This window comes from Staurois parvus, unplaced genomic scaffold, assembly GCF_062004578.1.
Source record: "Staurois parvus isolate SC_StPar_1 unplaced genomic scaffold, SC_StPar_1.0 ptg000694l, whole genome shotgun sequence".
NCBI classification, from domain to species: domain Eukaryota; kingdom Metazoa; phylum Chordata; class Amphibia; order Anura; family Ranidae; genus Staurois; species Staurois parvus.
In genome coordinates this window covers 5,501,316-5,528,427 of record NW_028318490.1, presented here as the reverse complement: position 1 = coordinate 5,528,427, position 27,112 = coordinate 5,501,316, and the positions used below count along the sequence as shown (strand labels likewise).

The following is a 27,112-nucleotide window of genomic DNA, read 5'->3' as shown; positions in this document are numbered from 1 at the left end:
AAGGAATATGAAAAAAACTGTATTTTTGCATGGGATTGGATGATGGAAGCCAACAGAGCTTCCCCTCATTCAAAAACTGTGGAGCAACTGCACTTGCAAAGTGTAGTCTGTTTGCCTTTATTAAATGAACCCCTTTGTGTCCCTCACAAGATTCCAAGAAACAGATTTTCAGTGAGTACAAAAATCCTATTTTAGGCTTGAATTCGTTCTTCTTAGTAAACTGTTAATTGGTTTCTTTTGTCAAGAGTACTGCAGTAATTTAACTTTGCACCCCAAGGACCAGAATAACTATAGTTGTTAAAAGTGGCAGGAAGCATTTACCTAGAAGTACCACTTCCAGGTAAATCAGACTTTTCACATTTTAAAAATTTTTTATATTTAGGTGCAAATGCAAAGATAGAATACATCTATGGAAATATTTTATATAGTGTTTCCAATATATTCCTTCTGCATAAATGTGTTAAAATATATCTCCACAAACCACAATAATCAACTGAGTTGCAGACAACTGATTCTAAAATGAATCAGAGAGATGACTGTGATTTATAAATTATGGAAGAAGGGCTGAAACTATGGAAGGAGCTAATGATTTGTGTTATAAACGCATATAATATATCTTTGTGCAGCCAAGCGGTTAAGATTGGACTCACACTCTTGCAAAGTATTAATGCATGAGCGTTAATGTGCATGGCATTAAGGCAACCCAATTAATGGGACACTTAAAACACCAGAAAGGTGCATACACCTTTTTTGTAACACAGTGCACCCTGATGCATGGTAGCATGTTATCATGCATTTGATGTGCTGCAACGCAGGTGCATTGGAATGCCCTTCAGAATGAATGGCTCTGCAGCACACAAACATGCATTGCCGCAGCGAAATAGTGTAAACCCTGCCTAACATGAATAAGTGGTGTAGTTCTTTACCACATAAAAATCCACCTTTAGAATATATTTATTAACTTGCCATTTTACCTCAATTTTTGTTTTTTTTATTTGTTATTTTCTATATGGTAGTATCATTCATATGTTGTGATGGAGCTTCTGGATGGTGGGGAGTTGCTGGACCGAATAAAGAAACAATCACGTTTCAGTGAAATTGAAGCAAGTAGTCTAATGCGCAGCCTTGTGAGTGCTGTATGCCACATGCACGAAGCTGGAGTCGTCCACAGAGACCTTAAACCTGAGGTGAGGATGAATTAAAACTAATCATAGGAAAATCAATGATAGAAATGGCTAAACCTATTGCTCATAGTATGCTTTTCCTTTATACAGAATCTTCTGCTGTCATCACCTGGTGAAGATGCTGTTTTGAAGGTGATAGATTTTGGGTTTGCCAGGCTCCGACCTCCAGGGTCACGGCCGCTTCATACTCCTTGTTTTACACTGCATTACGCTGCCCCAGAACTGCTGTCACATCAGGGCTACGATGAGTCATGTGATTTATGGAGCTTGGGTGTAATCATGGTAGGTGTTACTTGACCTTAAATACCTTGCAAGAGTCTAATCATAAGCTATATTGCTGCAGTTTTATTACCTTGAATTCTGTGCACTGTTATGGAATGTTTTTTAACCTTTTTCTTTCTTGCTCATTAACCCCCCTGGCGGTATTCCCGAGTGTAGCTCGGGGTTAACTTTGAGTACCAAAAGCAGTAACCCCGAGCTACACTCAGGATTACCCTGCAATGTTGTGCAGGGATTCCCTCTTGCACTTACCTTGTCCTTTGCTCCCGCGATGTCCCCCCTGCAGCGTCCTGTGCCCTGCTTGCATTTTTACTGTTCTTTCTGCCTGAAAACTGAGAAAAGTCCATGGCGTCCAAAAAGCGTCCCTTTTAGGTCAAGAGTGATTTTAGACCAGCTAGAGAACAGCAATATTAAATTAGACCACTTGCAGAATTGAGTGATAATGATTTGTGGGGAAATTCGTCATCAGACACTGAAAACGATTTTGCGACTAAGCTCAGTGATGTGCGAACTTGGCGCTCTATTTCAAATTTCAGTGTTTTTGGTTTGATTACATTATTGAATTACATTTATTATTATTATATTATTATTTTTTATGATTATTAATTATATTATAATTTATGATTTCATGTTTCAAATGTTATCATACCCGGGATGTTTACTAGACTCTTGTACGGAAAGATTTCAGTGAGTTATTCCTAAGATTTACAGGCCTACAATAAAAAAAGAACATATTTCCATGCAAAAAAATGAATCGCTTTGAGTACAGAAATACTGACATAATCAGACCGCTAGGGAGGTTAAGGGACACAGAAGTCAATTATTCAGAGACAGTTGGGTTTTATTGTCACCTACAGGAGTAATTGGACACTTGAAAACAAAAAAAGCTCTTGGTGAGCCAAGTTAACCCCTCCCACTCCTATCATGCTTCAGCTTTCTTGCTAGTGTCCTAGGAGAATGGATGTCTTTTCTCTATTTAGAAAAGTTTCTTTATCTTAAGATTTCTTGTGCATGCTGCTGTGCTCATCTCTTTTTTTCAGTTATCCAAATAGGTGTTTTCTCACCTGTACTTGGTCAGAAAGCAATTTCGGATACCTGGGTAAAAGATGTGATGTCCATAGGCTCCAAGCTAGAGTTTTGCTCTTTTTTGCTGTTATATCTCCATGCTGTTCTAGGAGATCTTTTGAGCCAGGATGTCATTGCCATTGTTCACACAACAGAAAGCTTTTAGGGTTTTTTACTCAAACTTTTTCACTTTTCCAAAACCAAATTGGGTTCATCAACCCCATTTTGGATCTGAAGGTTTTAAGTCTTTTAATTAAAGTCCAGACATTTTCCATGGAATCCATTTTGTCATAGATTTTCTAACCTCTATGGATGTCTCCATCTTTCTACCCCATCAGTGTTACTCAGTTTTGTTGTGGGCACCTAATACTACTAGTTCATAGCTGTTCCTTTTGGTCTGTTTGCTGCACTCTGAGTGTTCATCAAGGTCTTACCACCGGTACTAGCCTTATTATGCTCCCAGAGCATTCCCACTGTTGGCTACTAGGACAATTTCTTGTTGAGGAACAGTCAGCTCTGGTTGACAATGAGAGAACACCCTCCCCCTAAACAGGTTCATTTGGATCATAAACCTTCAGAAATTGGAACTGGAACAGACAAAACATTTAGAGTATCTCATCTTAGACATAGTTTAGGCCAAAGTCATCCCCAATTCTTCTTATGACCCTCTGCTCCCAGAGATGGATTTTACAGTCCAGTCCAGGAACTATTCAACTGCAATAATGCATAGAAGTTCTGTACTTAATGGTAGCTTCCTTCAAGGCATTTCCATTTGCTTAGTTCCACTCCAGACCCCTACAATACAACATTCTGTCATTGTGAGGTATATCCGTTCAGTCTCTAGACAAACTGATTCACCTAATACCATAAATAAGGTCATCTCTGGTTTGGTGGCTAACAGATCCAGCTCTGTAGTTGAGGAAGTCCTTCCTCCCTTTGGTTAAGATCTTTGTACAGGGTTCTTCCCATGTAGCTCCTCCTGTTCAGCCACCAGTGACTGTGGGATGTGAATTCCCTTCTCTCAGCTCTTCAAAAATGCATTTTGAACATAATGGATATTCCCCTTTCTACCTTCATCCACAAGGTTAATTTCTTTGTTGCTGTCACCTCTGCGTGGCATGTATTGGAGCTGGCAGCCTTATCCTATAAAGAACCCTAGCTGGTCTTACACATGGATAAGGTGATGTTAAGCATTCTTTCGTTTTAAGGTGATTTCCACCTTTCACTGCAACCAGGAAATTGTTTTGCCATCTCATTCTGGCCAGCTCCAAGACATCAGATGGAAATTTCCCTTCACTACCTGAATGTAGTTTGTGCTGAACAGGTTTACCTCTCAACCACTGCTTCTATTAGAAAAATTGATTCTCTTTTTATCATTCTGGATGGTCCCTGTGAAGGTAAACTAACTTTTTGCTCTTCTAAGGTGGGTTAGACAGATTGTAGAAAGGGCATATGGTCCTTCAGGCAGCTGTTTGAGCTGCAGTCTTCTCCAGGTTCTATTGGTTTTGTGATGCGGGCCTATTCCAGTGTCCCTTAATGAAAGAGAACGAAAACAAGATGTTTGTACTTTCTATAAAATCGGTTTCTTGCAGTTCATTAAGGGTCACAGGTCCCACTTTTTTGTGTATGCATTCTATTCCTAATACTGCTTTTCTGCAAAACCAAAGCATGATGGTTGTGGTTATATCTGGCTAACCAACAGCTTTTTCGTTTGCCAGGGTACAGTTCCCCTTATAGGCAGCAGTATTACCCAACTGTCTCTGAATAACTGAATCCTGTGTCACTTAATGAACTTCAGGAAACATATTTTACAGTTTTTGTTTAAGAGCCGATGAAGAATACAAAAAATCTGCACAATGACCTAATTTCTAATCATATGAACACTACCCACAACCATCTGCTGCTATTGCCAGAACTGTAGCAGAAAGTAATGGGTACACAAGCTGTTGTTGAGAACATTTGTGTTCATCAACATGCACAGTTAGAGACAGAGACTACCGTTTCTGTATTCTTGTGTATACTGCTTGGAGATCTGTTTCTGTGAAGGAATTACACTATATATAGTATAATATTATTGTATACCACGAATCTCTGCCATTTTTTGTTTGCAATCCTGTACTCTTGTTCGACCACACTTCTTTCATTTGTTGATCTATAATAAGTGTTCCATATTGGAAACAGCTGATGGCCTGCGCTGGGATGACCCCTAGGGTGTGAAACCTATAAATTACAAAATAGTGATTAAACCAATATCTTAAAAATGAATGAATAAAAAAATATGGCTGCTGCCTCTACATAGGATATTATCCATTACAAATGATGTTATAAAACAGAAGCACTGCCTAATTGTGCATATTAATCGTCATATGTGTAAATCACCATGCAGAAACAATTGAAATATAATTAAAAAAACGTACATGCACATATTGTGCTCTCCATCCATAAATCCTTTAGTGTAACCAGTGTCACAATAAAAGTCCAAGTGCACATATAAACATAAATAAATTAGTCTCTCAGTGTTCAGACGTGCTTTCTTCCCTATATAGTGCGATTTTCTTGGTGCTCCCCACTGCTGGTCCCACTTACCGATCTGTATGGACTCTTACTGTTATATAACAGTCTAGCATGCTTATGGATATGTAGCAGTTCAGCTGGGTCTTGTAGTCGTCCTAAGTGTTCTATTCTTTACCTGTTCCTCGGGTATCGGCTATATATTCACAGTGGTACACTCCTCATGCAACCTATTAAAGATGGATGACTCCAAAGCAAATAGTGGGATATATTGGGCAGGCTCATCTGTATGTCTAAAACACTTTACATTGTGTTCCCCAAAGGATTTTCCATGGATCTTTGTAAGGAAGAAAGCACGTTTGCACACTGAGAGACTATTTTATTTATGTTTATATGTGCACTTGGACTTTTATTGTGACACTGGTTACACTATAGGATTTATGGATGGACAGCACAATGTGAGCAATTATGGTTTTGTTATTATATTTCAATTGTTTCTGCATGGTGATTTACACATGTGAGGATTATTATGCACGATTAGGCAGCACTTCTATGTTGTAATATTAAGTGTTCCATATTTTCAGATGGTTGAATTGTTTTGCCTCATGATAATAGATAGTGGTGCCAAGCCAATTTTGAACCTCATTGGCCAAACCAAGTAGCAAGTAAATACTGTCCTTCTGCAGCAGTCTTTGGGGTAATTTACTAAAACTGGAGAGTGCAAAATCTGCCACAGTTTTGCATAGAAACCAATCAGCTTCCAGGTTTTATTGCCAAAGAGAAATTGAACAAGCTGAAGTTAGAAGCTGATTGGCTAATTTGCAAAGCTGTATTATTTTCAGTAAATCAACCCCATTGTCTTCCTGACTCTTGTCTGTGATGTGTGAATCTCTTTCCAGAAAAAGAGACCGTTATAGATACTGAAAAATCTGCACTTTTCTTTTTTCATTTTTGATAGAGCAAGGGAAGGTTATAATCCCTGTCAGATTTTTTTTTTCATCATTTGTGTCCCACTTCAAAGCTCTCTCTTCACTTCCTGTCCCATATTCAAACAGGAAGTGAGAGGTAATCCCTGCAAATTAAGGGAATTCCCTGGGGACCCCCAGGTCACCAGAACTAGTGTCCCCATTGGAAGATTTTCCATCAATTGCTTTTTTGGGGACAACCCAAAGTTTGGGATTTTCTTTACTTTCACTTTCAATGATAATTGTAAACAGGACAAATAGAGAGGGCATGAGTGTTCTTAATGATGGCTCAGACAGCAATTAAAACTGACATCATCTGTCCAAAACTAATAAAGTTTTGCCTTTGTAATACGTTAAGGGTTCACACTTGAACTTGGCTTTCATTGTTTTTCTGTTTGCTAATAAGACAAGCTCATTACTATCTCCTTGGGTAGGTGAAAATGACCCATCCTTTGTTGAAAATGTAATCTGTCATTTGAATTCAACCCAATTTTAGCCCATTTATAGTCAACCTAGATAGGCCAGCGAATCAATGAATTGTGTGAATGGAACTGATTGTGTGTCTTGTTGTCCTTGAATGCCTAACAGAACTGTACTCACTAGGATGTGTTCAAATACTACTTGAAGCCAGGGCACTCATAGACCAGTGCTTAGGGTGGCAATATGAGCAGGGGTAACACTAAGCCTCATCATTTACAAATTGTGATAACTTTTTACTCACCTTGTTTCTTGCTTTTGGCCACCTCTGAACATTTATGGCTAAATTCAGCAAGTAAATTGTTGGAAAAAGTGGTGAAGGGGATGTACCTGTGTTTTTGCTGAGAGAATGCTGCACAACCTTCTCCCCGTTTGGAGACAACGTTGTCACCGACCGCTCCAGCTTCAGGTCCCATACTAATGATCAGGAGCTAGGAGGACAAGCTGTGGGTCACATGATCGCTGTGATAGCCTGTGATTGGCAACCAAATGAATGCCCAATTTGTCCTGAAAAAAAGGGTATAATTCACCTGAATACACTTAGTAGTTGTAAAGATATATACAGTGTTACTAATACATGCCAAATTTGTGAAAATTGGGTTCAGGAGTTAAGATTTATTTTACTTTCGTTGTAAATGGGTTAAGAGGAGTCAGAGGGCTCTTTGTTGCTCATTAGGCTATCCCTACCCCAAAAGCACTGTCTAACATTCCTTTTTAGAATAATATTAAAATGACACCATCACTATTCAAGTAGAGAACTTGCAAAGCCACACCTACCAAAATCCCATATTGATCTGGGGACAGTAGAGGGGATCAATGGCTTTCTCCATGCTCTCCATAAAAGTAAATATTTCCTACTGATGAAATTTATGTCCAGCCCATATACAGGCCAGTTGTCAAACCAGAGTTTCTAAAAAATAATAGAATTTCTCAATATTTAAACATTACTGCATATTAAAAACAGCTGTTACCTCATGTCTGTGGGCTGCTTTCACCACAACACTCATCTAGAAACTTCCCAAATGTTCCCAACAGTAAGATAAAGGAATGCCCGCTCTGTCTGTAATAAGCTCACCTCTGTCCATGACCTTTTTGTCTTCCACTCCCTTAACCTACTAGCAATTGCAGAAACCTGGCTTCAAGCATCAGATTCTGCTTCTCCCACAGCACTTTCCTATGGAGGTCTTCTCTGGACCCACACACCCAGACCCAGTGGTCGGAAAGGAGGTGGAGTTGGTTTGCTTCTATCCCCACTCAGCACCTTTCAAGTCCTCCCTACCCCTCCCTCTCTATCCTTCTCTTCTTTATAGACTTACTGCATTCAACTGCTTTCTCCCATTTCTCTGAGGATTGCAGTGATCTATTGTCGTCCTGGACCGGTGTCTCGCTTTCTTGATGACTTCTCTGCCTGGCTACCCTACTTTCTCTCCTCTGAAATACCCACTATCATTCTTGGAGATTTTAACATCCCCATTAATGTGAACAACCCAACTACATCCCAACTCTTCAACCTAACCTCATTTTTGCCATAAAACAATGGACACAGTCCTCCACTCACTCTGATGGGAATAAATTAGACCTTGTTTTCTCCCATCTTTGCACTGCCTACAACCTCACAAACACCCCCTTTTCTCTCTATGATCACAATCTCATCACCTTCACAGTGTCCTCATTTCAGACACCTATCCTTCCAAGCAGCAAACAATTACCCACAGAAACCTTCACAACTTTAACCCTTCTCTTTTCCACTATTCAGCTGACCACCTCTATGACAGAATCTCTCCCCTGTCCTGCCCACATCTGTCTACAACAGTTCACTTTCATCCACACTAGACTCACTTGCTCGTCTAACCACATGAAGTATCAGGCCCCGACCATTACAACCTTGGCAGACTGACGTCACCAGAAATCTTAAGGGACACAGTCGTGCACTGGAGCAATTTTGGTGTAAAACCAAATCCCAGCAAGCATTCACCCTATATAAATCTGCTTTCTTAAAATACAACTCCTCCCTCCATGCTGCCAAACAAGCTTACTTTGTCACTCTTATTAATACCTTTTCATCCAGTCCTCGTCGTCTCTTCTCTACTTTTTACTACTTTCTCCACCTCCACCCAGTAACTCACTCACTGTTTGCGAGATTGCCAATCATTTCAAAAACAAGACTGATGCAATTCGTAGGGGCATCTCCACTACACGGATATCTATCCCACTTAGCATACCTTATACTAAACCTCCCTCAACACTTTCCTCTTTTGATCTAGCTACTACTGAAGAAGTCACTACAGTTTTCTCAGAAGCCCATCTCACCACCTGCTCCCTGGATCCTGTTCCCTGACAACTATTATGGTCACCTTCTTCTTCTATCATTTGCTCCCTCACTCACATCTTCAATCTCTCCCTCTCTACTGGCGCCTTCCCCTCTAAAGCATGCACAGATCACTCCCATACTTAAAATGCCCTCACTGAACCCCACCAACCTGAACAACTTAAGACCCATCTCCCTGCTTCCGTTTACCTCTAAACTCTTACAACGCTTAGTCTACAATCGCCTGAGCTCCTACCTCACTGACAACAACCTTCTTGACCCTTTACAGACTGGCTTTCGCTCACTCCACTCCACTGAAACTGCCGTATTAAAACTCACTAATGATTTACTAACTGCTAAAACCAATGACCACTACTCCATACTCTTACTACTTGACCTCTCTGCGGCTTTTGATACTGTTGACCATCCCCTCCTCCTCAAAAAACTCCACTCTCTTGGCCTCCGAGACTCTGTTCTCTCCTGGTTCTCCTCCTACCTGTCGCAGTGCTTCTTCAGTGTTACCTATAACTCTGTCTCCTCCTCTCCACTAACTCTTTCTTTAGGGGTCCCTCAGGGTTCTGTCCTTGGACCCCTTCTCTTCTCCAGCCACACCTCCTCCCTTGGTCACTTGATAAACTCCCATGGCTTTAAGTACCATCTCTATGCTGATGAAACACAAATTTATCTTTCTACTCCTCACCTCACCCCTTCAGTCTCCTCTCGCATTATTAACCCACTAAGTGACATATCAGCATGGATGTCACTCCACTTCCTCAAACAAAATCTTTCTAAAATGGAGATCATACTATTCCCTCCAGCCCGTGCCCCCTCCCCTGACTTCTCAATCAAGATCAATAAAACAACCATCAGTCCCTCTCCTCATGCCAGGGTACTAAGTTTAATCCTGGACTCCCATCTGTCCTTTCAGCCCCAAATCCAATCACTGTCCAAATCTTGTACACTTCACCTCCGCAACTTGTCCAAGATACGCCTGTTTTTAACCTCTGAAACCACTAAGCAACTTATTCACTCCCTTTTTATCTCTCGCCTTGACTATTGTAACTCCCTCCTCATTGGCCTACCTAATCGCAGGCTATCCCCTCTTCAGTCTATCATGACTGCTGCTGCCAGACTCATCCACCTTACCAACTGTTCTATATCTGCCATCCCTCTCTGCCAATCCCTCCACTGGCTTCCCATTACCCAACAAATAAAATTCAAAACATTAACAATAACATATAAAGCCATTTATAACTCTTTCCCAAAATACATCAGCAATCTTGTCTCCAAATATCACCCAAACTGTCCTCTCCGCTCCTCTCATGACCTCCTGCTCCCTAACTCCCTTGTCTTCTCCTCTCATGCTCATCTCCAGGACTTCTCCAGAGCCTCCCCTATCCTCTGGAACTCTCTACCCCAATCTATCCGACTATTGCCTATTTTGCTCACTTTCAGGTGATCTCTGAAAACCCATCTCTTCCGGGAAGCCTATCCTGCCTTCAGCTAATAATGGAATCTTCTGTTTCTCCTATCAGTTCATCCCCCACAGTTATTACCTTTTATAGCACCAGCCCCTCCCTCTTAGATTGTAAGCTCCAGGAAGCAGGGCCCTCCTAACCCTCTTGTATTGAACTGTATTGTTGCTGTATTGTCTCCCTTTATATTGTAAAGCGCTGAGCAAACTGTTGGCGCTATATAAATCCTGTATAATAATATAATAATACTAGAGGGTACATCACATGTAGGAATTGTCACTGCAACAGTTTGTCCTACAGCATACAGTTTATTGTAACAGGATTTCATTCTGCTCTTGTCAAAGAAGTGAATTTGAAGGCAAAATGCTTCTTTTTTTTTTATAAATAACAAATGTGATATACTTACCTGCTTTGTGCAATGATTTTGCACAGAGAAAATCTGATCCTCCTCTACTGTTGTCCCCCACCAACGCTCCTGGCTCCTCCCCTTCGCTGAGTGCCCCATAGCAAGCTGATTGCTGTGGAGGCAATCGTACGTTCTCACTCCCGAGCCGGCTCTGTGTACGCATTAACACACAGATCACGGCTCCCCATTTTCTCCTTACTGACTGTGATTGACAGCAGCAGGTGCCAATTGCTCCTGCTGTTACCTCCCTGCTCAGTGAAGAAAGAGACAGCCTGGAGAGCTTTTGCACATTGCTGGATTGAAGATTGGGCTCAGGTGAGTGTAAGGGGGTGCTTGGGGGCAGCCTAGTGTAGAAGGTTTTATACCTGAATGCATAGAATGCATTCAGGTAAAAAACCTTCTGCCGTTAGAACCACATTAAGAAAAAGATAGAGTCTGTATTGTATGATAACTAGATTTATAATATATCCTTTTTTTAGGGATCACTCACAGGTCTGTTTTGTGGTGGTTTACCACACCTAAATAACAATAAAGGTCAGAGGCTCCAACAGTAGTTAGTATCGCATAAATTACACAGTAGTTTTGCCCAATAACCAAAAAAGCCAACGAAAAGAAAATTGGGAATGAAGAATTCACAAGAAAAAAGCGGTTACAAAAAGGACAATGCGATACTGAATTAGTCTTGAAAAATATGCTTTATTAGCAATATTGCACATGAAAAATTCTCAAGTAAGAGCTGCAATCAGCCATCACCTCAATGAAGACATGACAAATTTGTATCGCATTGTCATTTTTGTAACCGCTATTTTTGTGTGAATTCTTCATTCACAATTTTCTTTTTGTTGGTTTACCATACCTGCATACCACGTGCAGATCCTTTGAGTGTTCAGAAAATAAACCTCTCTACTGGAGACCAGTTTTAAAGCAGCACTAATTTTGAGAAGCAGGCACTTTAAGATGCCTGCATGTACCTGAAATTTCCTATTTTGGTGTCATAGGACTGTCCAAATGCAGGGCACTGTCAAAGTCAAAAATCCACTTTTATATTCCTCTCCATTGGCTGGTCTGCCTCCCTTCTTGGTCTGCCTGTCATGCTTAATAGATAATAGGCAGGTGCATGAGAGGAGTCAGCCACCACCTTTGTCTGAAAAGTCAATCTTACCATATCAGAACACCCCAGATTTTAGGGATACTGAGGTGTTCACAAGCTAATTACAGGTATGGGCAGGTAATGGGACATGTTTGCTTTTAGTTACCATCTGACTATCCATTGGAAAGGTGTGCATTTAAATAAAGAACTGATTAGAACAGTCTGGGCATAAGTAAAACAATTTTGTTCTGTTTGACATAAGGACATACTTACGGAACATCCCTGATTTAACAGGACAGTCCACAAATGTAGTCACAAGGGTTGGACATAATAGGCACACTTTGTCACAAACATAAGAAATGATGTAAGTTACACTTGTGGAATTTGGGAAGGGTACTGAAATGCTGAAAATAGAATTACTTAGAAATCAACCATACCCAGAATAACCCAAGTCCAACAAAAAATGATCTGGTGTTTAATATGAACTTTTGGCAGTTCTCTGTTGGTCGGTATTCACAGGAATTTGGTCACCTTGTGTTGAACACTATGGGGTTAATTTGCTAAAACTGGAGCGTGCAAAATCTGGTGCAACTGTGCATGGTAGCCAATCAGCTTCTAAGTTTCAGCTTGTTCAATTAAGCTTTCAAAAAAACAATCTGGAAGCAGATTGGTTTCTATGCAGAGCTGCACCACTCTCTATATTATAGTAAATCAATTCTTATATGCCCAACAATTTGCCTGAACCCTACCATTCATATAATTGACTTTTGTGTCATCCTTCTGTGCATCCTAGCTGAGTCTACGATACATCACAAACACCCTACCCCCTTATATGACTCTAATACCTCTTCTTTGCTTCTCTTACAATCTTTCCTTGCCACCTAGTGCGCTTTTGCTTTCCCCCTTACATCACCTTTAATGTTACTTGATATGTTGATACATTTCTCCGAAGGATCTGGAGTCACTTTGGTATACTTAACACCAACCCACGTAACCATTACCTGTATTGAGTGTTCTTCAAATAAAGAATGTTATTGTAATTATAATTTTTAATTTGTGAACAATGTTTATCTTTTTTAGTAATATTGAGAACAAAATTATTCTTGTATAACTGGCTTATTCTTCAATTCCTATTACAATATGTGTGGGTTTTTTTCTTATTAATGCAATGATTTTAAACATAGTGTGAGACAAAAGGTACACACTATAAATAAGGCATTCACTTTTTTCTTGGATCTACAAAAATCTTTTGTATTTATGTGTTTCTCTTTATGATGTAGCAGACAAAGCAGATTGCCAGATTTACATTGGAGCCAGTAAAGAAACTTGGACTGGGAGAAATGCGGAGGCTTCAGTTGCTGATCTGCTTCTGGAAATATTAACCGCTTGGCTGTCATGCTGATCCAATCTCTACAATACCTCTTAGTCACTAATGTGGAACAAGCATGCAGCAAGCAAAGTCAATATTTCTGATCTTCCTGCATGCTCCTTGTAAGTGAACCAGAAACTGAACGACCCAATTAACTAGCAAATGGAAAATAAGCAAGGCAGCTGTCATATTTCTCTCTCTACCAGTTTTTACTTAGGTGACCAACATCAGCCTGAATTCAATGTACAATGCAATAACCACATCATGCCTTGTAATTCTCACTCTCACTTTCTCCACTCTGCAGTATACAATGCTGTGTGGCCAGGTTCCCTTTCAAGGTGCAAGGAGTGGCTCTCCTCAAAGCCGTGCTGCTGATATCATTAACAAGATTAAGGAGGGAGATTTTGTTATGCAAGGCGAAAGCTGGGAACATGTGAGCGATGAAGCCAAGGAGCTTGTTAAAGGTATGGGGTGCTGTCCTAAGCTTTAATCAGTGAGGCAGACATTTCATTAAGGTGAATGATAATATAATTCTTTAGAAAATTATTCTTTTGAGTCATTGTTTAAAAGACCATGTGTTTTTACATTTTACTTTTCAAACACATATACTTTAAAACCTTAAACCTGTGTCAAAGCAATAGGTTTAACCCAATAAACAAACCTCCCCTCCCCATTACCTCCTCAACACCAGATACCTACTTTTCCTTCACTCCCCCTCTTTTTCATTTAGCCACTAGGAGAGGAAAATGTACGAGGGGTAACTGAAAAGTTCTCAGCCTACCCATGAAGCATTTGTCTTAGCCCAATTTTATTTTTGCTACTCATAGTACATATCTTTGCAAGGTTCCATACCAAATTTCTCACAAATAGCTTTTTCTTTGTTTCAGTTATTGAAGACTGAAGCGCAGAAGGTCATCATTGTCTGAAAGATGGAGAAAGTGAGCAAACGTACTGTTATCCAGTACCTGCTGAAAAAGGGAATGAGTGGACAGGACATCCACAAGGACATGGTGGAAACATTAGGGGAGGATGCCCCTTCCTATTCCACCGTTAAAAAGTGGGTGGCGGAATTTAAGAGGGGGAACCCCTCTGTCCAAGTTGCCTCTCGCAGTGGAAGGCCAGCAACTGCCTGTACGGAGGAAAACATCACAGCAATCCAGGATCTCGTAATGGCAGACAGGCGTGTGACAGAACGTTTCATTGCAGAGAAAGTGGGCATATCCCAGGAATGTGTTGGACACATTTTAACAGTAGTGTTGGACATGCACAAGGTGTCAAGTCGGTGGGTCCCGAGAATGTTGACTGTTGAAAAGAAACACATCAGACAGTAGGTACTGGATAACAGCACGTTTGCTCACTTTCTCCATCCTTCAGACAATGATGACCTTCTGCACTTCAGTCTTCAATAACTGAAAGAAAGAAAAAGCTATTTGTGAGAAATTTGGTATGGAACTTTGCAAAGATATGTACTATGAGTAGCAAAAATAAAATTGGGCTAAGACAAATGCTTCATGGGTAGGCCGAGAATTTTTTAGTCGCCCCTTGTAATGTCCAAGTCACTCCAGTTGGAGCTGCCGTCATGCTGTCACACATTGCTCCAAACCTGGATTTACTGGGTATGTTCTTCATTCCTGGCAGTTGAATAGAGTGGTGTTCAAGTGAGAAAAAAGTGCTTTTGGGGTGGTGGGGATTAAAGAATTGTAAAATGTTACTTTTTATATGCTTGCTGTTCTGTATTTCAGTGACTGCATTGCACATACAATACAACACTACAAATTTAAAGTGGTTGTAAACTCTGTTTTTAAATTTTACATACAGGTAAGCTTATAATAAAACTTACCTGTAAGTAAAATGAATATCTCCTGAACTTGCACCGTATAGGAGATATTCTCTCTTCTTTATTCCATCGCATGCGCTCCGAAGGAACGACATACCCATCCCGTTACTTCAGAGCTGTGTGCCGTGGACTCCCTTGCACATGCGTCATTGCGGCCCGGCCTGTTTGAATGCCGGAGCTCGCAAACCTGGAAGGAAGACGGGTGCAGATGGAAGCCTCTATAGCGGTGACAGCATGCTGCTGGAGGGCTTCGTTTTAAGATAAGTTTTACATAATGTGCTTGTATGCATTGCATACTAGCACATCATGTCTTTACCTTGCAGGGGACTTTTTTTTTTTTTTTGTAATGAACGCGGTTTACTACCGCTTTAAAGATTGTCCCTTTGGTAGTTATCTGTTTTTCACTTTGGTTCCTTTAGACTGTACTAATAGACATATCTACCACATATAGAAAGCAAAGCCAACATTTTTTTCATCTTGAAAATCCTTTCATTATTTTTATACACTATGTAATATTTTTAAGATTCACAACATATGCTGTGAAACCATTAAATAATATCCCTGTATGAATTTCTACATAAAAGTATACAGCAAAAAACACATCATTAAAAACACCCATCATTCAACCAGGCCCAGCATCCGCTACAGCGCCATGGCACACTTTGTGTGGTGCACTTTGTTTAGCAGACAGATAATCATCCCCACCATAAAATTGCTAATTAGTTGTGTTTGTCTCCAAGTCTCCCCTCGCTTTAGTCTTCCCTTTTCAATAATGCATGGAGATGGGGATAACTAAGATGAAATTTGACCTGTTAAATCTCAGCTATTGAGTACTGGAGTTAACAGCCATTTGCGATTCTGCATTACAAATAGAGAACTATGCAGAATGAGATAGACATTTCCACTGGGGTATTATTCAGTGGTTTTACATATGTTGAGAAACGTAAAAGTTAGAATAGTTTTCCTTACCTGTAAACCTTTTGTGAGTTATAACTTTGACAACATATTCAAACTTTCACCAACAGGGGATGCCATATTACAAAAAAACCTGTTTGACTTTTGACTTCTCTTTTCAGGTTTGCTTACTGTAGATCCCTCTTGTCGGTTGAATCTCAGTGAACTCAAGGAAAGTGAGTGGCTGTGCGGAGGTCGTCCACTGTCCTCAACACCTCTCATGACACCTGATGTCTTGGAATCCAGTGGTATGGCCACTAAGACATGCGTTAATGCCACCTTTATGGTTAGTACATCTAAATATGTTTACATTTTAAGCACAGATACACTTCCTTTAGACATTAGCCAAAGATCTCTCCAGGGCCAAGCTGACTGGGTGGTTTTTGTATGATTGGCTGCCCCAGTTCTCAGTGTTACTGGCTTAATAGACAAAAAAGGACATGGTTGACAGTAACATTTACTGATCAAGGAGTAAAAAGGAAAGAACATATCCATGAATAGTAGGCAAAAATTAAATTTACACCATTTATTCTAGTCTGTTTCATGGGGTCATCCATGTATATGAAATAAACCTATTTTAAACTGAACATTCCTCAGTATGCTTTCCCATGGAACATGAATTTTCATTCCATTTAGTAACTAGGAGCTTGCAGCAGTACAGGCTCCTGCATTGCACAGAAAGAGGCACATTACCTGTAGTAGAGAACAAAAAACAAAGCGCACCAACCTTGCGCATTACCTCAGTAAGCAATTCATAAATGTATTTATAAATTATACTCACAAGAGTAGCAGTAAAAAAGGCATATAACATCCAAAACCAAACACAGGGTTAGGAGACACGTGCGAGTTCCATCCGGAAGGGAGATAAACTCTTGGTCAATCTGGCGCGTTTTGAAGGGGGGGTCCCTTCTTCCTCAGAGCTCTGAGGAAGTAGGGACCCCCATTCGAAATGCGTTAGCTTGACCAAGAATTTATCTCCCTTACAGATGGAAATTGCACGTGTCTCCTAACCCTGTGTTTGGTTTTGGATGTTATATACCTTTTTTACTGCTACTCTTGTGAGTATAATTTATCAATAAATTTATGAATTGCTTACTGAGGTAATGCGCAAGGTTGGTGCGCTTTGTTTTTTGTTCTCTACTACAGTCTGTATCGAGCTTCCCCAGCTTCATGTTAGAGCCACACAATCTTTGATTAGTGTTGGATGAACATACACCATTTTATTCGATTGGCATTCTTCTGAACTGGGTCCCTGAGCGCAGGAGGTGTTGGATGTATTTCGAGAGGCACATTACCAGCAGGAGCTGATAGCCTGTAGCTATTAACCTCCATGGCAGTATTCCCGAGTGTAGCTCTGGGTAAAGTTTCAGTACCAAAAGCGGTAACCCCGAGCTACACTCGGGCTTACCATGTGGCGTTGCTCAGGGATTCCCTGCAGCGCTTACCTTGTCCTTCGCTCCCGCGATGCGTCCCCGGCCATCTCCTCCGGCCGATGCCGGCATCCGGCTTCCGTGTTCCGGCGGCAAATTTAAAAATTTTAAAAACTGTCATTTTCTAATAAACAAATATTACATAGTAAAACATTACTGTTTCAAAGCATTTCACATACATTTTGTCGCTAGTGCTTTGTCCTGTGCCCTGCCTACATTTTTACTGTTCTTTCTGCCTGGAAACTTAGAAAAGTCCATGGCGTCCAAAAAGCGTCCCTTTATGTCAAAAGCGGTTTTAGACCAGCTAGAGAACAGCGATAGTAAATCAGAACCACTTGCAGAATTGAGTGATAATGATTCGTGGGGAAATTCGTCATCAGACGCTGAAAATTATTTTGCGACTGAGCTCAGCAATGTGCGAACTTGGCGCTATAGTTCAACTTTCAGTGTTTTTGGTTTGATTATATTATTGAATTAAATGTATTATTATTATATTATTATTTTTTATGATTATTTATTAAATTATAATTTATGATTTAGTGTTTCACGTTTTATCATACCCAGGATGTTTAATAGACTCTTGTTCGGACAGATTTCAGTGAGTTATTCCTAACAATTACAGGCCTACAATAAAAAAACGACATGTGTCCATGAAAAAAAAGTGTACCGCTTCAGCACAGAAATATGGACATAATCATACCACTAGGGAGGTTAAAGGATAAGTACACTTTCAGAGAAAGGGCACTTATTTTGTTTGCCCCTTTAAACTGACCTAATAAAATCTCACCTCCCCCTTCCAGAGATGCATACTTGCCTCTATCCATCTGCAGGAATTCATTACATCCTACACAGCTGGAGACTTATGGCTTGTTCACACTTGACTAAATTTCTAATTTTTAACAAACATTCCTATAGCGTTTGTATGGGTGTTAGACAGGCGGAGCATCACCATCGACCTGAATGGGAAGCACTGAAAGGCTTCAAACTCCTCCAAACTTGACATGAGGCTTCAATTTTGATAATGTGAACAGAACTGTGTGCTGTCCATAGTGTAATTTGTATAGGCATTTGAGGAGCATTGAAAACGCCTGTCAAACTCCTGCTTTCAGTGCCAGTGTGAACTAGGCCTTAGGTGGACAAGCTGTATAGACTTTTATGGGGATGTGATTTGTAGGTGCGGTCAGGAGACAGAGGATGTAAACAATCCCAGTGGTGGATCAAAGTATGCAAATGTAAAGTATACTTACATTAAAAAACAAATTCATTAGCTAAAACTGTTTTAGAAAGTATTGTAAGCTGTAAAATGCACATTTACAAACATTTTGACTTGACATCTTATAATAACAGTTATAGGAAGGGAATGTATTAAAATAGTGTACCAAGTAAAGTCTTAGGCTCCATGTACACGGGACATTTGGAAAACACTTCTGAACGATGGAAACTGATTGCTAGAAAACATAGGTTAAAAACCGTTTGTTTAGCCGTGTTTGCATACTGCGTTTGCGTTTAGAAGCGTTTTTTAAAGATAACCTCAGGAGACCTTCCAAAATGCCCAGAGTGCACTGAAAGACAGTAAAAAAATTTACTATTTCAGACATTTTGAAAGAATTATAGAGAGCAGAAGCAGAGAGAGCAGTATGTGTTGGGATGACCTGTCTTTTCTGGTTGTATTCACTATGGATCCCATCATGAGTATAACACAGCACGTTCTACCATTTTATCCTTCACGTAAAACCTAGAACTGACTGCGCTGGTGTACCGGGTCCATTTGAATACATGGAAAACACTTTGCATGCATTTCTGATGATGAAAAAAGGCTCTGGACAGCATTTGGATATGGAACAGTTAAAAAACGCTTCTAAACGCAAATGCTTATAAACGCGGTTAGCAGCGCTTACAAGCGTTTGATGTTTGAAACGCTGATAAAATTACCCCTGAATGCAAGTTTGGTGCGTTGAAAAAAACGACTGTAAACTCAACTGCCTGTAAACGACTGTAACCCACATAGTGTACATGGACACATAGGAAAACATTAGGGAGAGTTCAGGGGCTGCTAAGAAAAAAACGCAGAAAAGCTCCTGAACGTGAGTATCAGCTGCAGTGTACATGAACCCTTATATGTCTAAACAAAGTGTAAAATTACTTAGGTAGGCAAATTATTGCTATTGTCAGGCCGACCAATACATACTGACACTGCTAATTTGGCCTGGAGATTTTAGTTTCAGTGACCTTAAGTCATAGATGGAGCAGGGACTGGCCAAAATTTGATCCATCTATGTGCATGCTGGTTGTTCTGAAGTTGATCCAGCGATTGACTTTAGCATAACTAGACTGTTGGATTTTTTGCATGCGATTACTGCTGGCAGCTGTAGCCGCCAGCAATATTCATTGTGTTCTGCCTGCAGGGAAGGCTGAATACAGCAGCGTCAGTGTTGATGGGTGAATCGAGCAATTTTCAGGTTGCAGGAAAGAAAATCACATCATCTATGTCTTGCCTTAAAGTAATCAACCTTTATAGTAAGTGTGAAATCTAGTTACTAGAAGTGACCACAACTCTGTAGTCTCTAAAACTTTTCCTTATGTAGATGTCAGCTGTTTAGGGTCTTATGGTTTCTATTAAATACTTACAGGCATTTAACCGTGGAAAGCGTGAAGGGGTATTTTTAAAGAGCGTGGAAAATGCCCCACTGGCTAAGAGACGCAAACTAAAGCAGTGCAGCACTGGAGGTGATACACGCAGCGGATCGTCCTCTTCTTCTTCATCATCATCATCAACAACAGCCACAATCACAGCCCGCTCTCCTAAATCTCGAGCACCTCCCCAGAATCATAGACCAGCAATTTCGTAAGGTTTTCACTTGATTTACTTACACTACAGGCCATGCTATTTTCTGGACGTGGAGGACCACGGGAAGGGGGCCTTTCTCCATCCGGATATTCACTTCTAACATAATTGCTGGACAGAATGTATTTAAAACATTTATGGATTTGTATGCGTGTGAGTAATACAGTGATCATACAAAGGCATGGTTACAGCTAGGAAGTGGCTCATGCAATCCAGATCTGTCCAGTATAATTTATGTATTGAGGTATACATGGAAATGACATATTAGACACTAGCCATTATTCAGTATCAGTGAATTGTCAGTCTTCCCTTCCGGTTTCAATGTGCACCTTTAGGGAAGGGCAGAATAAGTTTTGCCTTGATTCTTAGCTGTAATTGGGTTGTCTGCACCAGCATACTGTATATATTCCAATGTTTCAATTTGCTGCAGCAGCACATTTGTTCAATTTAAACTCTTTGGTATTACATTGTACATATATAGGATGTTAAGATGGACTGGCATATTAACTCAGATAAGACGTAATTCCTTTTCTCCTTCCTGTTTGGTGTCTATCTTTCTGGAGCTTGTTTATGCGGAAGTGGCCAATTCAGGTAGCTCTTCGGCTGCGTACTTCATTGATTCTCTTAACTGGCTTAGCTGGCAAATTCTGCAGATATTTATAAAGCTGCATTAAACAAACCAGCAATATAAAAAAAGAGTACTGAAAATTGTAAAAAAAACCAGCAAGAGAGATCAGTACTGGCAAAGTAGAATAAAACCCTGGCAAAATAGGTGCGCATTTACAAACTCACATATGCCACTTTAAGTGGTGTGCTTGTCCTGTACATTGTGTGTTTCTTTTTGCCACCACTTTTAAATGCTGAAAAATCAATAGATTACATGAAAACAATATTTCAGATTTTTTTTTACAACAGTGAGGAATTAAAAGGGGGATCTAAACTGTCATTTTAAAGTTTATAAATAAATCAAAGCACTGATGGGGTAAAACCAGCAAAAATGCGTCAGACCGGCTATTTTGGGCCTTTAGAAAGAGGCTCCTCTTGTACATAATAAATCTGTGGCGGAGCTGCTAGAGAGTAGGGAAGATGATTGTAATAATTATAGGATGATTTTTGCAGTAACGTCCAGTCCTACACACCCCAAGAAACAACATAAAAGATGTTTGTTGAATTTGGAGCTCTAGTTCTCAAAAGGATGTTGATGAGAAATATACAAAGTCTGGCTTTACCAGCTTTTTTATGTATAGAGGATTGTGTTTAGTTATATCAAATATACGGATGACCTATACCTGCCACCTGCACATCCAGCAGTTGTACGTCATTAAAAAATACAGTTGTACAGAATTTGCAAAACAAATACATTTTTTAGCATTTTAAAAGTTTTTAATTGATGTATTTTATTTTAGAGCTTTTCAGAAATACTGTATGTACATTGGCATCTGTGTATGCGTATTTGAAGAGTGTAGTATACGTTTGCTTTGTATCTATAGAGAGTAAATATATCTATGCAGAGCAGTATTCACCTGGAAATGTGCGTAGGTTCATGTATAAATATATTGTTAATAATTGTGCTGTGTATAGCTGTATTGTATCCAGAATGATATGTCGGTGCAAACTAAAAAAAATGCTTTTAGCTGAGCAGATTATTTGAGCAGTGTTAGAGGCTGACACTTGTATGTTGTTTATGTATTGGTTATCAGCCTATCATTTCCTTGTGCCACACACCTTTTGAAACATGTGTGATTTAAGGGTCAATATTTGGAGAGCCATCTATAGTTATTGAACATACTGACTGTTAGAATGTAGGGACGTGGAGGGTACTCTGTAGTACTAAACCTTGCTCTGCAGAGTATCTTGTCAGTTGTAGTCAGCTGGGGCCTTCGAGTGCATCAACCAGAGCTCTCTCTATAGCTGAGCCTCCATAATCAGATCCTTGCAAGGTGTCACTGTGTTTGCGCCATGACCTGAGAACAAAACAAAATAATGCACTTTTTATATTTTTCAGATATAATCTGTATTTTATAGAGTTGCTACAGAATATTTTTCTATGCTGCAGATTGTCCATCTTTAAGGAAAGGGCTATATGCCTTCTAATAATCTAGTTTGTAAACATTGGTTGAAAACCAGTACCTGTGCCCCTGTGTGCACTAATTATTGTAGCAGATTGGGGTGAGCCAATAATCACCCCAGATATGACTCCCATATCCAACCACATATAGGAGCAGCTGGAACTTGTGTATGAATTAGTTATACAAAGATTTCTCTTGCCTCATACACAGTTTAGCTTAGGCTATACATATCCAGAAATCTTCAGTTTAGACTTACTGGGTAGAGCAGCTATATCCACTGGTGTATATGAGCACTTAGGAGCAAGGTAATGGAAAGGAATGCCTTGTTCAGGGGTCGAAATACAGATTGTTAAATATTTTTGTCCCTGGATTCTTATGCTGGCCATATGTGGGTTAGATTGACTGTTTTTCTGTACGAAAAGCTATTAAAGTGGTTGTAAAGGCTCAAGGTTTTTTACCTTCATGCATTCTATGTATGAAGGTAAAAAAAAAAACTGCGTACAGCAGTTCCCCCAATGCTTACCTGAGCCCCCTCTGAATCCAGCTATGTGCACAAAAGTAGCAGCTTTCCCAGGACTTTCCCTCTTCATTGGCTGAGACAGCAGCAGGAGCTATTGGCTCCTGCTACTGTCAGTCACAGTCAGTGAGCCAATGTGGAGAGAATGGGGATGAGGCCGAGCTGAGCTCTGTGTGTGAATGGACACACAGAGCAGCAGCTCGGGAGCGAGCCTGCTTGGGTGCCCCCAAGTGGCTTGCTGTGGGGACGCACAAAGAAGTAGAGCAGCCATGTGCACAAGAGCAGCAGCTTTCCCGGGACTCTCCCTCCTCATTGGCTGAGACGGCAGCAGGAGCTATTGGCTCCTGCTACTGTCAGTCACAGTCAGTGAGCCAATGAGGAGAGAATGGGGATGAGGCTGAGCTGAGCTCTGTGTGTGAATGGACACACAGTAGCAGCTCCAGAGCGAACCTGCTTGGGTGCCCCCAAGTGGCTTGCTGTGGGGACACACAAAGAAGTAGAGCATCCAGGAGCACCGGTGAAAGACCACAGAAGAGGTTTGCAAATATCATTGCACAGAGCAGGTAAGTACAATGTTTGTTATTTTACAAAAAAATAATTAGCCTTTACAAAAGCTTGATGTCATATTTGGGGTGCTGCGGGGGAAGCAGGGATTATAAATATAATAAACATATTAAAGGCTAATTTCACCTTGAGTAACATGTCACATGTTACACCTGTATTCAGTGTGTAACATGTAAGGCAGGCCATAGATAATGCAATTTTCTATTCTGAAACCACAGGTTGCAGGAAAGAAAATTGCTCTATTCCTCCATCAACACAGTCATTGTTGATAAGGGAATCCCTCCCGTGGAGCTATTGTGTTCTCCCAGCAGAGGGGCGCAGAGAGCTGTCCCTGCCAGGAGAACACAGTGATTATTGCTAGCGGCTATAGCTGCTGGCAATAATAATCACATGCCAGAAATCCGACATGCTGCTTGTACCCAGTTTGATTGATGGATTGACTTGGATACAATCAGCCTGCCAATACATGGATTGAATCTCGGATGGTCCCTGCCAAAATACGAACCGTCTATGGCCAGCTTAGCATATTACTAATGCGGCAGTCTTGTACCTGCACCCCAATCCCCTACTTTGGCAGCTGGCGGGGGATCCTCTCTCCGCACCTGCTGTCACCATTTATAAACAGCTTGGCTGTGCAAGGTTCCACCCACACAGCTGCATCATTCGTTCCCAGCTATCTGTGAATGAACTACAAGTCCTGTCTGCCACCGCGGCAGATGGCTTGTAGATGACCTCAAAATGTCAGATTTTCCATTACAATATGTACTGGAGACAATGGTCACCAGGACATATAGAGGGGGGTAAACTTCCCAGTAAAGACACCGGCAGCAATAAAAGCCTGACAGGGGTTAGAACCTTTCCTTGCTCTATCCAGAAAGAAACATTTTGGCTTTATTTACACTTTAAGGTTCTGGGAACTCCTTTTCACACCTCAATACTTAAACTACACTCAAAGCACATGGACGGTATTGTACCATCATTTTCAATGATACATTTCTCAGTAATTATTTTTAGTGTTATGCATTTTTTAAAATTGTGGAGATTTTAGTGCAGTTTAAAGTGATTGTACCAGGATGAATGGAAATCATATTACACATGCCTTGTATGTGTGTTTTATGGACCTGCATCCACTGCATCCACTTCTCCCTAGAAAACCCATATTAAAATACAAAAAGTGCTGATGTGTGAATGGGCCTTGAGTACCCTGGAACATTTGTGTAGGCCATGATAAAGATTGTTTCTAGCAATTGTGGGCCAGTTTTACATGCATGCTTTAATTACCATTAAACTGAAAATCCAGGGTACAGAGAGAAATGTAACAATATGTTCAAATATCATAGGACAGTAATAATTAATGCAACCTCATTATTACCATCTAAGGCCCTCTAAGAAATGCATCAGCATTCAGCATTATAGTTGGTTGCCCTCAAAGGGCCGGTTGTATCTCTAACACTAGATGTTAAGAGCACCCCCCCCCCCCCCTTATATCAAATGGCAGGCGTAACCCATCACCATCAGGAGTCAAGAATCCCCCACCGTACCTTACATCACAGTGCACTCCCCTTACCTTGTGCTGCCGGGACGAAGCTGGGGCAGAGCTGGGAAGCTGAAAGAGCAGGGGCTTGAGGAGGGCTTGAGTCAGCTCCAGGAGCCTGCTGATTGCTGAGACCATGGGAAGCAGAGACGAGGGGGTGCTGCAGCTGCACATGGGGGGATGGATCTATAGGAGGAGTTTTGGCCTCCTCTCTGCTGCCGACTGCTTGGACAAGGTGGGGGTGAATAGGTGCGAGGGCTACATGAAATGGCCTGGCAAGCCAGTTTCAACCCACGGGCCTTGTGTTTGATACATGTTCTCTAGTGGATCCTAAGAAGGTACATTGCAAGGAAAGGGTAAATATCATCAGCAGAATGTGCTTTATGGCCATTAGATTTGGAATCAAAGGACCATTTCCAGCAAATTCAGACCACCACAAGTGGACCGATTTTGGACTTTGCACTGATTGCTGGTAATGGAGTCTGTTGTTTTAAAGGCATAACTAGGGTCCTGGTTTCCCATTAAACATAAAAGAGGAGTTGTAAGAGAGGAAATTTTGAAATGTGGGGATTTACTATTTATTGTATATCTCCTGTCAAAATTGTATTTATTTTGAATAAAGCAGTTAAAATATAGATCCGTTTGTCAGCTTTTATTGCTGTCAGTGTCCTTTATGATAAGTTCTCATGTCTCAGTGATCATTGTGAAGGCAATGTGTCCCAGGCAGGACACAGGCAGAAATAAAAACCTGATGACGGGTCTAACCTTCTACTCTACTAAAAATGTGGTTTATTTTGATCCTGTTAGAAATTTCCCATCACTTTGTGATCCAGTTAGACTGGGTTCATAATAATGCAGTGTGTGACACCACATGTAATTCGCACAGGAATCGCACAGTATTCCTGTGAATTACATACAATGTCTGTGCGATGCGATTTGAGCCATGCAATGCAATTTGAGTCATACAAAATGTAACTGCAAAGGTGCAGGACCCTTTTTTTGCCCGCATGTGAATCGCATCGCATGGATGTTCTCACCCATGCGATGCAATTTTTGGCAATTGTATCGCGTTTTGCAATCTGTTTTGGAGTGTCATTAATTTAACATTGACACCCGCACCTGATCACATGAACGCCATGCCATTGCAATGCGGTGCAGGATTCGCTGCATTCCCGCACCGTATCAGAGTCTTAAAGTAATTGTAAAGGTTCCTTTTTTATTTTTTAAAAATAACAAATGTGTTATACTTGCCTGCTCCATGCAGTGGTTTTGGACAGAGAAACCCCAGCCCTTCCTTTCTGGGTCTCTCGCCAGTGCTCTTGGCTCCTCCTGCCTTCTGAATGCTAGCCACCTTCAACAGGAGCACTTGTGCGGGCTTTACCCTACCCCCACTCCCTCGTCTCTGGATTTGATTGACAGCAGCAGGAGCCAGGGCGGCCGAGAGCAGTGTCACTGCTTTCGGGCACAGTGCTGGATCGAGGTTGGGCTCAGGTAAGTATTTAGGGAGGGGTGGGGAGTTGTACATAATGCATTTTCTGCATTAAGGTAAAAAACCTTTACCCTTTACAACCACTTTAAAGTGTAGTCTGAAGGTGAGAAGGAAATCTCCCCGAGAGCACTTGTATCAAAAAAATAAAATTGACTGGAGTTCCACTTTAATGGCGTATTGAATTATAGAACTAAAGACTTCATATAATCAAACTATAGTCCTACTCTAACCCATACATGTCCTGCAGATTATTTAGATGTTGGGTGTGTTTCTCTGACTGTGACCATGTTGACTCTCTACATAAAAAATATACCAATGAGCATTAAATGTTTAGCTCGCTCTTAAAAGTTTACCTTAGTTAGTTTAAAAAAAAAAGTTTAACTTAAATTAGTTATAGGTGGAATCCATGTGCTAGGGACTCCCAATAGTGAGATCTGAGCAGTCTGCTCCTGCCCACATTAGGATTTTAGATGTTCTCAGTTCTGTAGTATTCTCCTAAATTCAAAATAAAACAGGCAGAGTAGGCTTCCCATTTAAGCCCTGGCTCTCACTGATGCGTTGCGGCACATCGCATGTGATTCACACAGGAACCGCACCGCATTCCTGTGCAAATCACGTGTGATTTCTGTGCGGTGCAATTGAGCCATACATTTTGTTTGACTCAAATCGCACTGCATCCGCACCAAAAAAGTGCAGGACCCTTTTTTAGTCCACACCAGAATCGGATCGCATGGGTGTTCACAC

At 40.7% G+C, this 27,112-nt stretch overlaps 1 protein-coding gene and 1 long non-coding RNA gene across 2 annotated transcripts in view; one reads left to right on the top strand and one right to left on the bottom strand.

The window, feature by feature from the left end:
* The window catches only part of LOC149446234 (uncharacterized), a 29,581-nt gene extending 7,361 nt beyond the window's left edge, over nucleotides 1–22,220 (bottom strand). The window contains exons 1-2 of the long non-coding RNA XR_016306246.1: nucleotides 22,032–22,220; nucleotides 6,812–6,988 (exon numbers count right to left, since the gene is read on the bottom strand). This is a non-coding gene — a long non-coding RNA (uncharacterized LOC149446234). The remainder of the gene's footprint in view (nucleotides 1–6,811; nucleotides 6,989–22,031) is intronic.
* The window catches only part of LOC149446233 (ribosomal protein S6 kinase alpha-4-like), a 71,763-nt gene extending 45,225 nt beyond the window's left edge, over nucleotides 1–26,538 (top strand). Inside the window, exons 13-17 of the mRNA XM_089652869.1 lie at nucleotides 1,017–1,187; nucleotides 1,275–1,466; nucleotides 13,434–13,593; nucleotides 16,043–16,206; nucleotides 19,981–26,538. Of these exons, the coding sequence (XP_089508995.1) occupies nucleotides 1,017–1,187; nucleotides 1,275–1,466; nucleotides 13,434–13,593; nucleotides 16,043–16,206; nucleotides 19,981–20,199 (906 nt within the window). The 3' untranslated portion in view covers nucleotides 20,200–26,538. The remainder of the gene's footprint in view (nucleotides 1–1,016; nucleotides 1,188–1,274; nucleotides 1,467–13,433; nucleotides 13,594–16,042; nucleotides 16,207–19,980) is intronic.
* Nucleotides 26,539–27,112: the final 574 nt, after the last annotated feature.